A 10,760-nucleotide genomic window follows, 5' to 3' on the forward strand; every position below is an offset into this window, starting at 1 on the left:
ATAAAGATATTTATAAGATCAAATGATCACAGCAACATAGGAACTGCCAAGGGAGATCTGAGGCAGAGTATCCTGGGAACCAAGTGACAGGGTTGGATAGAAACTGTTTGAAGAGCTTGGGGAAGGTGGTGTGTCTGGGAAGCCTGGGAATACAGGGGGCAGGGATCTAGGAAGGGTTCACTTAGGAAGTGGGATTTCAGTTGAGTGCTATGGACAGGAAACATGAGGCAGTGGGTAAACCACTTTGCCAATCAGGCTCGAGACAGATGGCTTCCCAAGATGGACAGGGCGGGGCTTGGTGAGATGGGGAAGTTGGAGGGCAGCTAGCTGCGGGAGGACCACTTCCCTCTCCCTGGGACTGTCAGTCTGTTTCCAGCAGCTCCCCGTCAGCTCGCCTTCCTTACAGCCTTCAGGGCTGACCAGGCCACACTCCCAGGACACAGGCTACTGGCATGGGAGCATTTCCGTGGCTGCTCCTCCTCGTGCTGTCCCAGGAAGGTGAGACAGACTGCCAGCTCCAGAACAGGAGTACCTCATTTCCTCTCTGTGCTCCTGTTCTGCTGGGCCCTTGGCCTAGCAAGTCGCTGCCTTTGGGACTGAGTCTTTCAGCTCTTCTGGAGTAAAGAGGACTAGGGTGTGACTTTAGTGCAGGAAAAAGAGATGAGGAAACCTGTGGACACGGAAGGGGAGCCACCCCAAGGACAGCAAATGGAGAAGAGAGAATTTGGAGGGTGAGGTACAGATGGAAACCAAACCCTGGTAGGTGCTCAAGTCAGGTGCAGCAAAGAGCTAGAGCCAGAAGAGGCAGATGGAGGATGAGACTGAGTGTGGGTCACAGAAACTACTCAACTGAGGCTAGACCACGGGCCCACTGCCAGTCTCAGCAGCCCAGAGACACCACTCGTGTTGTTTCCATCTTTCTGAAGTTTTCTTTCTTTATTTACTGACTTGGCTGTATGGGGTCTTAGTTGCAGCACATGGGATCTTCATTGTGAGTCATGCAGATCTTGTGTTGAGGTGCATGAATTATCTCTCATTGTGACGTATGGACTCAGTAGTTGTGGTGCTCAGGCTAAGTTGTTCCCCAGCATGTGGGATCTCAGTTCCCCAACTAGGGATCGAACCTGCATCCCCCGCATTGCAAGGCAGAGCCTTAACTGCTGGACACCAAGGAAGTCCTAACCTTTTCTTTCTTTATCTGCAGCTGAAGGGTACTCTGGAGATGGTGTGGATCCTGAGGAAGTGGTTGGGATCTTTCACGAGTCCATCAGCCTCCCCCTGGAAATGCCATTTGATGAGGAGGTTGAGAACATCATCTGGTCCTCCCACAAAAGGCTTGCCACTGTGGTGCCAGAGAAAGAGGGATATCCGGCTATCATTACGGTGACTGACCCTCGCTATGAGGGCCGAGTAAACTTCCTGGAGCCCACCTACTTCCTCCACATCCAAAATCTGAGCTGGGAGGACTCAGGACCTTACCAAGCTCAAGTCAACCTGAGGAGGTCCCAGGTCTCCACCATGCAGCGCTACAATCTACGCATCTATCGTGAGTTTACTGGGAACCATAGCACTGCCTTTCCTGACTCTCCTGAGATTCCTACACAAAGGACCAAGGGTCTTAGGACTCGGGGTTACGGCTTGAGGGCCCGGGACTGGAAAGCATTCTGTCTCCAGTGTGTCTGACCTCAGCTGCAGGTAAAGTGACCTGGAGTAGCAAGGCCCTGGGCTCTGAGCAGTGTCTGTGGATGTGTTGTGAAAGCGGTCAGGGCTTTGCCTACAGATGTCTTAGGAAGCCTTTCTGTTCCTTTGAGATTTTGCATCCTGGCTGTGAATGCCACCTCCATATTTTTTTTTTAATTGGCTGCACTGGGTCTTCACAGCGGTGAGCAGGGGGTTCTCTTGTTGCAGGACAGGGGCTCTAGAAGGCGGGCTCAGGAGCTGTGGTGGCCTGGCTTAGTTGCCACGCATCATGCGTGATCTTAGAACCCCAATCAGGGATGAAACTCAAGTCCCCAGCATTGGAAGGTGGATTCTTAACCACTGGACCACCAGGGAAGTCCTGCCACCTCTATTCCTAAGCCTTTTATCCTCCTCTTTGATTTGAGGGCTACTAATCAGGGTCTCCTGTCTACTTGAACCCAAATTCCCTCTTAATGCTTGTGACATTGACTGATATTCTACCTTGAATTGTACATACACTGATTAAACTGTAAGTGCCCTCAGGAGGTGATAATATTTTCTAGGATCGAAGAGGCAGGACAGAGTTTGAAGGAAGGTGGGGTGCAAAGGTAAGAGAGGGAAGGCAAGGCGTAAAGGGGCGGTAGAAGATGCCAACAGCAGCTCTGTTGTCTTGGCAGCCGCCCTGGGAACCGCAGGTTGGATGGTGGCTGGGCGCTGTTAGTTTGGCCCCTCCCTCATTTAGGTGAAGCAGGTCTCAGTGGGCAGCATCAGTACCCCAGTGTCGAAGAATTTAGAAAAACAGACCCAGTCCCTGATCACTCAGAGGGGCTTTGTGTTTCTCCTTCATCCAGGACGCCTGTCACAGCCTCAGATGACAGTGAACTTTGGGATCCCTGGGGAAGGAGGTGCCTGTAATCTGTCCCTGATATGCTCTGTAGAGAATGCGGGCCTGGATGTGACCTACACCTGGATATCCTGGGAAGATGGCGCTGACACAGCCCATGAAGGCTCCATCCTCAGAGCGTTCTGGAGGCCTGGGGACAAGGCTGTCTCTTACACCTGCAGGGCCAGCAACCCTGTCAGCAACATCACTTCCCGTCCCATCCGAGCTGGGTCCTTCTGTGCAGGTACCAGGGTCCCAGAGACAGCCCCTGAGCCACTGCAGGGTCTCAGGGTTACCACACCCTTCTCCTCAGGAGAGAATGTGGAGTCTAGAACCTAACCCCTCCCGTAGAGACTTGACCCCTGGACTGGGGAGGGGCTTCCCTTTTCCTTGTGCTCACAGCTTGGAAGCTGGGAAGGTCCCTTCTAGTCCCTTCTAGGTTGAGATTACTCCCAAGATCACAACCTCTGAGACTGTGTGAAAAGAATATATATCCCTGAGATACTTGCCAAGGAACATCAACTGACAGTGAACCTGAGACCTCCTCGGTGGAATTTGGGAGGGGTGTCTTCCCCTAAATCCAGATCTTCCCTCTGGTAAGCCCCTCTGTCCTTGCCTTCTCTGCCCCAGATCCTGGCTATCCTTTGGAGAAGGCCTCCACTTCCTTCTGTCTTCTGGCCAAGGGATTGCTCATCCTCTTGCTTTTGGGAACACTGGCCGTGGGCTTCTGGTTCATCCGAGTCCAGACAAGAGGCAAAGTGCCAAGAATGAAGAAACTCAAGAGAGACAGAATGAGACTGAGAAAGAAGCGGCAGCCTGGCCCCAGCCTGAGCTGATGGCCCTGGAGGCCCCTGTGCTGAGCATTGTCTCTTCTCAGCCCCAGGGAAATCTTCCTCCTCCCCAGGCTCATCTCTTCCCAGGGGATCAAGGGGCGGGCATCCAAAGGGCCATGCTCCCAGAGGGAAGATTGTCAGGCAATGAAGTCAAACCGGGTGACCCCACTCTGGAGGAGCTGTGTAGTCTTTCGCTGGGTGACTCTGGCAAAACCTGCTTTCTTGCCTTTCCTTCCCATCTAGGTGACCCCCTCCGTGCCGCCTGCTTTCCACAACTGCCTTTGGAAAAGAAAGTTAGTCTAAAAGACCTCCTCACAATGCGGTGTTGGTATGTTATTATTCACGCCTAACCCATTCCCCACCAACACACATAAGATTTACACTTCAATAAGAAGAGTGAGAGATTCCTTTCAATCTAAATGAAGCTGTTACTCCTGAATGGGAAATTTCAGGCACCAAGAACTCTGCATGAGGGCCATATTATTCCTATTATTCCTGCCAATTCTTCTGCTTTCATACCCTCCTTACACCCTGGCCGATGAGTTCACTAAGTGACTCACTCACCCAACGTTAATCTACTGACTATCTTGCACAGGGAGCTATGAAGCATCCCTGTGCAATCCAACTCTGGGTCTCAGTTGAGCCTGGTGACCTTCCCATCATCTCCCTGATGCTAGTTGCTCTGGGCCTCTGTTGCCTGCCCCATAGAGATGGCAGCTCAGTTGGATTAATAGCATAGGTCTGGATACTTCCCTGGTGATCCAGTGGCTAAGACCCCATGCTCCCAGTGCAGGGGCCCAGGTTTGATCCCTGGTCAGGGAACTTAGATCCCACATGCTGCAACTAAGAGTTTGCAAGCTGCAACTAAAGAGGTGGTATCCATCAGTGAAGATCAAAGATCTCGTGTGCGGCAACTAAGACCTGGTGCAACCAAATAATTCAATAAAATAAAAATAAATATAAAAAAAAAAAACAGCAGAGGTCGAGACTCTTGACCTCTGCTTGCAATTGGTATTAGAGTCCTGTCTATTCCTTATCCATAGATTTCCACATCTCACACCTTCTATTGGACCTGGATTAATGCCTGCCCCCTACACATATATTCCCCTCCCCTCCCCCTGCTCTCCTGGCAAAGACCTTTAATTTTATGTTCTTGCTCTTTCCCAAGCCCGGTGATCAGTATGAATTCCTCATCCTCTGCTTAAGTCTTGGTCACCCTCCCCAGATCAGATCTTGTGAATGCTACTTAATGTAGCTGCTGTGGCAGGGTGTGGAGTCGGGGGTGAAATGGGGAGGGGACTGAAAGCCGCTCATGCCACAGGACGTGCTGAGGGAGCGAGTGACCTGGAGGAGGGTGGTGTGGGATACTGTAGTGTCGTGGTCTTCGTAGACCGGGACCTGGGGACTGGAGTTGACGAGAAGAAGGACACAGGGTCCCAAGTCTCGAGTGAAACAAGGATCCGTTATTTGCAGAAATGCATGCTTATATGTCTTCAATAAAATGATTACTCAGCCATTAAAAAGAATGAAATTCCACCAGTTGCAACAAAATGGATAGTCCTGAAAGGTCGCTGAAGGGAGTCGCTGAAGGGAATCACTGAAGGGAATCCAAGCAGGTGCTCTTTCCCATGATCTCAGTCCTGAGAACTGCGTGCAGCTCTGCTCGTTCCTGTTTCCCAGGAACTGATAAGGAACAGAGTCCTTGAGAAACGGCACACAAAGGAAGAAAACAACATATTGGATCCCTTAAAGTTGAGCGTCCCCTGACACTGTAGGGAGAGCCCTGGGTGGGATCCCAGGAGATCTGGGCTGTGCTCTGCCACTGGCCTCTGGCTTGGGACACATGGTCCAGCAGATGTCCACGGAGGCACCGTCCCTTTCGACTAGAAACACGCCCTTTGAAGAGAGCAGGCACAGGTACCGCTGACTGGTGCTCCAAGGCTAAGGGAAGGCCTTGGCTCTGACAGGGGCGGGATGGGCTAGTAACCCCAGGGAATTGTAGAGGAGGGACTGAGGCGTCAAGACAGGGCTGTGTGGCAGAAGCCATGCCAGACACCTCTCTGCATTTCGCTTTCCCCTCTTAGTGAGGAGAAGGATGCTGACCTCCAAAGCACGTCCCACGGAAAAGGACGCTGAGACTGTGGAGGGGCAGACGGACTCACTGGGGACCGTAGGGACCAAGGATGGCTTTGGAGGAAACGGGACACAGGGGACGTCCCTGGTGGTTCGGTGGCTAAGACTCCATGCTCCCAGTCAGGGGGCTTGGGCCCCATCCCTGGTCGGGGAAGTAGATCCTACATGCCTCAACGGCGCACATGGACCAGGCACTGGGACACCCCAAGAGGAAGCCTCCAGCAAGGGGCGTGAAGGAAACCAAGAGCCAGGGCTTCCAGGGACGGTAAGGAAGCAGAGCCAGGAGGTAAGCAGAGGCTTCCTGTCTCGATTACTGGGCAGGAGGCGGAGCCCCGTAGGGCCTGGGGAGGAGGTAGTGATGTTGGGAAAAGAAAAAGGAAAAAGAAAGTTTAGTTTCTAAGTCCACTCCCCAAAGAGGTCCTAAGACTAGCAACGGATCCACTCTATTCCCTGCAGGCCCGAGTCCTTGTCCCGCTAGAAGGCAGTCCCTGTGCCTCGCGTTGGCCTGAACAGCCCCACCTCCAAAAGGGCATGAAGATCTAGAACCAAACCTGCAGCCCCCAACTCCTCTAATTTCTTTAATGCCTTTCTGGTAACTGAGTGGAAAAGGCCAACAGCCGTCTTGCATACATGGGGGCAGTTATTTTCTTGTGAATTTCAGAGTCTGGCACAGGAGATCAATAAGGGAAGGAATGGTCCCTGTACAGTCAGCTGATGGCTCTCCCTAAAATACAGGGGAGCACCTCTCACACCCAGTCTGAATGGAGAAAGGCTGAGGTCTCAGTTCCAACCAGCCCAGAGCACCTGGATGCGGAACATCCAGACTTAGAAGAAGGTGGAATACAAGCTTAGAAAGACTCGGCCTCTTCCTCTACAGAAAACCGGGATAATAATCAGCTGGTAACACTTTGCTTTTTGCAAAGTTTGCTCTGTTGAAACAGGTGAAAAGCAAACTGAGGGGAGGAGGATAACACTTAAGCACCGAAGTGTCAGGCACTGGGCTTGCGCTGGAGAGGCGGAAAAGGTACTCTCTGCCCTTGGAACTCTTTGTGGGGTGTGTTAGATGTAACTACAATGAGGTGTGACAAGGGCTGCGGGTGAAGGTGAGGAGCTACGGGTGGTGGGAGTTGTCAGCGATGGTGTCCTGGAGGGAAGAGACAAACAGAACTTTGACCTGTGACTGCCAGTGAATTCCCAGGGAAGGGAGAAAAAGGACTTTGTAGCCAGACAGATGGAGAAGGCAATGGCACTCCACTCCAGTACTCTTGCCTGGGAAATCCCATGGACAGAGGAGCCTGGTGGGCTTCCATCTATGGAGTCAGACACGACTTAGTTGGATGCAACTTAGCAGCAGCAGCAGCAGCAGCAGCCAGACAGAAGATAAGAAGAAAGCCATTGATAAGTGAACAAGCACCATGAGTTCAAGGGACTAGGAGGCCACACGCTGCACCCTGGGATGAATGGGTAGTCTGGAGAGGCAGGCAGGTCTCCTCTGATAGGCTAAGGGCTGAGGTGGCAGGGGGCGGGGATTTAAGGATGAAACAAGACCAGCTCCACACCCTCAAGGAGCTTCGGTCTCACCAGGTTAGAAAACAGGCACGCCAACAGCCAGGAAACAGTCAATGATGAATGGTAACTTTTTTCTGATCTGGTCACAGGACCAGTGCTCGTAGCATATAGTCAGCAAAGTTGCTGGAATTGACAACATTGTCTAGTCTTCCTGTCAACAAGTTGAAAATATGTGGGCTAGTTTAAGCTTTGGTAGAATGATGCTAGGTAGAATCCTAGCCGATTGAACAAATTTTTCCAGAGAATAATATTTATGGATAGGACTTTTTTTTTTTTTTAACCAACTTTCACTTCCAGCATGATGAGGGAGCAACTTAGGGTCAGGTTCCTTTTCTTACCAGAAAGCTGTCAAGATGCACCTGAATCAGAGCAAAATGATGATAATAATAAAATACAAAATTAGCATCTCCCCACCCCAAAAGAGAAAAGACTGTATCTTAAACTTAAAAAAATTGAAAACCATTTCAAATCCCAATTTTACAAAAAAGTTATTTTAATGTCCAAACGAAATTAACTTATCCTCAAGAAAATACTGGAGACAGTGGAATTGAAACCTTTGAACCAGAGATGGAGCCCATTCTAACACAGGGGAAGGAGATCTTTTGTATTAGTTGGTGAGGGCCCAAGATATAACAAATGTCACACTCTTCCACCATCTTTCCCAGGCATTCTACTTGGCCTTGCTTTCCTGTTGTGTTCACTAGGTGTTTTCATTAGAATCTCAGCACTGTTAGGTCAGTTTGTCACATTGTAACATTTGAAGGGCCACTTTGAGAGACTTTGCTGGAGGGATAGTGAGAGAAATCATTCCATTGCTCTTGCCTGCTCCCCTCCTTCACTCCCTTCCCACATTTTCATCTCAGGTGGTGAAAAGCACCCAGATCTTTACACCTTTAGAACTTTCCAGCAGTCAAGCCCCTGAAGATGGAATGAATTACTACAAGGGGTGGTAAGCTTCTTAGCCCAGAATTTAGTCAGAAAGGGCTGGATGACCACCCGGAAGGGAGGATGTGGAAGGGATACTGGTGTGAGCTGTGGTCAGACCCATCCTGTTGGGTCTTCTTGGTGCCATGGGTACGACTGGGAATCAAATGCCTGGTGCACTCTGTGAGTGGCAGGAGTTCAGACTGGGGTGAGATTAGCACGCTGCTTTTAGGGAAGGCTTCCAGGGGAGCACCAGGACAGGCTTTTGTTGTTGTTCAGTTGCTCAGTTGTGTCCGACTCTTTGCAACCCCATGGACTGCAGCACACCAGCCTTCCCTGTCCTTCACCATCTCCCAGAGCTTGTGCAAACTTGTGTCCATTGAGACAGTGACTCCATCCAACCATCTCGTCCTCTGTTACCCCCTTCTTCTCCTGCCTTCAATCTTTCCCAGCATCAGGGTCTTTTCCGGTGAATCAGCTCTTTATATCATGTGGCCAAAAGACTGGAGCTTCAGCTTCAGCATCAGTCCTTCCAGTGAATATTCAGGACTGATTTCCTTTATGATTGACTTGTTTGATCTCTTTGCAGTCCAAGGGACTCTCAAGAGTCTTCTCCAACTCTGCAGTTAGAAAGCATCAATTCTTTGGGGCTCAACCTTCTTTATGGTCCCACTCTCACATCCATAGATGACTACTGGAAAAACCCTAATTTTGACTATCCAGACCTTTGTCGGCAAAGTGATGTCTCAGCTTTTACCCTATCTAGGTTGGTGATAGCTTTTCTTCCAAGGAGCAAGCATCTTTAAATTTCAGATTTGTGGTAGGGAAGGAGTCATGACCCTGTATCCCCAAGACAGCACCAAGTTGAGGAAGCAGAGAAGGCTACAGGGCTGACATGCAAGATGTGTTTCTGCCTGAGTTTGAAGTCCCCAAGGTGGGTGGGTTTGACGGAGTCTAGGCTGGGATTCACTCCAGCTCTGCCCTGTGTTCTTGGGGAGGTTACTTCACCCTGTAGTACCTCAGTTTTCTTATTTGTCACACGGAGCTTTACATACTTCACAGAGTTTCCGTACAGGTCACATAGGAGTCCCGAAGCACCTAGTCCAGGGTCTGGCTCCCTGCAGGGGGCTCAATAAGTGATCGTTTATTTCAGTCCTCCTCTCCCCATCTCCCGTGCCAGGATGTCTCTCTCTAGTTTCTTCCCTCTGGACTCGTTTCTCTGGGTGGTTGGTGCTGGGAGCTGACTTGGCAACCTCAGGCTGGGAGCGCTGCCTTCCCCTCTGCACACAGTGGGAGGCGCCTGGGCAAGATTTGGGAGCTCGCCAGTGCAGACAGGTATTTCCAGTCCGGCCAGAGAAGAATATGTGGAGGTGGAGGTGGCGATGGGGATGGGGGAGGAGATCAGAGGGGCGGGGTGGATCCCCTGGGAGGAGGGCGGGGAGTCCTGCTCCCTGCCTGGTGCTTCTGCCCGCCAGGTTCGAGTTTCAACCCTGGCTGCCGCATCTGCGGTTAAGCCCGTTAGGCGAAGGGAGGACGTCTAAGGTGGCTTACCCAGGAAGGAAGGAGTGCAAGGAACCAGCTACGGGTCAGCTCCTGCGACCCCAGGAGCCCGGGCCTTGACCCGCTTAGCCGCGCAAGCTTGCAGCGGGAAGCGGCCGACCGATCGGTCTTTCCACGCTTCGTTGTATCGAGCTCCACCAGGGGGCGACCCGGGCCCACGTGCCACGGAGCCCTGCTCTCCCGAAACTACAATTCCCAGGCCGCTCGGGGGTCGCGCCCGCCTCGCCTCGCCTTCTGCTAGCTCCAATTGGCCGCCGCGGGAGGGGGATTGGCGGTCTCCAGGGCGACGGGAGGCGCTCGGGGCATCCGAGGCGGGGAGGCGGGCCCGCCCCCTATTGTGTAGCTGGAAGAGTGAGGCCGAGCGGTGCGGAGCAGGTGAGGGCGGGGGTGTTCTGGGGGCAGTGGAATGGGGGTGCCAGCGAGGGGATGAACAGTGCGGGAGTTATGGGGGACAGGAGAAAGCGGGGGAATTGTGGAATTCTTTGGGGGAGCAGAACTAGGGGAGTTCTGGGGAGTGAAGTGGAATTCTTGGTGGGTGGATGGTGACTCCGGAGAACTGGGGGAGTTCGGAAGTAGTGCGTGTGTGTGTGTGTGGAGGTGGGGAGGGGGGTTCGTTCTCGGTGGGTTCCAGACGCAAGGAGGAGTTCCAGGGGTCCGGAGACGGCAAGGGAGAAGAGAATTGAGGGCGGGGTATCAGAAGTGTATTGTGGGCTGAGGCAGGAGCATTCCACGGAGAGGATGGGAGAAGTGGGCGGGTGGCGATTCTGGGGGAGACCGGGAGTTCCCTGAAGCACCGAGGATCTGGTGCAATTGGAGACCAGGTGCGAAGAGTGGGAATTGTGGGGGGTGGGGAAGGTTGTGAGGAGTGGGGAATGACTGGGATGGGAGAATGAGAGGGTGCTGGGCGCGGAGAGCAGGTGAAGCCTAGTGGCGGCAGAAGAGTTGGAAAGCTCTTAGGGAAAACAGAGGGATTCTGGGCAAACCTGGGTTTACTAGGGTTTTCGGAACACTGAGCCAGGAGGGACCTGGGAGTTCTTATGCCTTTAGAAGAAGATATGTCTGTGACGTATGGGAGAACTTGGGGCAGTGGGAAGCCGGGGGCTGCTTGCTGGTGACTTATCAGGAGTTAGATGTGCAGGGCCCCTCAGTAGAGGCAGGGATCAGGCTGGGGGACATGG

At 52.2% G+C, this 10,760-nt stretch overlaps 1 protein-coding gene across 1 annotated transcript; it reads left to right on the top strand.

The window, feature by feature from the left end:
• Positions 1-452: 452 nt before the first annotated feature.
• On the top strand, positions 453-3,399 carry SLAMF9 (SLAM family member 9). The gene is made up of 4 exons (XM_068966630.1): positions 453-498; positions 1,205-1,546; positions 2,532-2,807; positions 3,194-3,399. Exons 1-4 carry the CDS (start codon positions 453-455, stop codon positions 3,397-3,399), a joined length of 870 nt encoding a protein of 289 aa, XP_068822731.1.
• Positions 3,400-10,760: the final 7,361 nt, after the last annotated feature.

Source organism: Capricornis sumatraensis, chromosome 2 (genome assembly GCF_032405125.1).
Source record: "Capricornis sumatraensis isolate serow.1 chromosome 2, serow.2, whole genome shotgun sequence".
NCBI classification, from domain to species: domain Eukaryota; kingdom Metazoa; phylum Chordata; class Mammalia; order Artiodactyla; family Bovidae; genus Capricornis; species Capricornis sumatraensis.

Excerpts from the sequence above, each read along its gene's own strand:
- SLAMF9 (XM_068966630.1), top strand. The coding sequence starts at position 453 with ATGGGAGCATTTCCGTGGCTGCTCCTCCTCGTGCTGTCCCAGGAAG. Across the intron at positions 499-1,204 it reads CCTCGTGCTGTCCCAGGAAG|CTGAAGGGTACTCTGGAGAT; the intron begins GTGAGACAGACT and ends CTTTATCTGCAG. Across the intron at positions 2,808-3,193 it reads AGCTGGGTCCTTCTGTGCAG|ATCCTGGCTATCCTTTGGAG; the intron begins GTACCAGGGTCC and ends TCTCTGCCCCAG.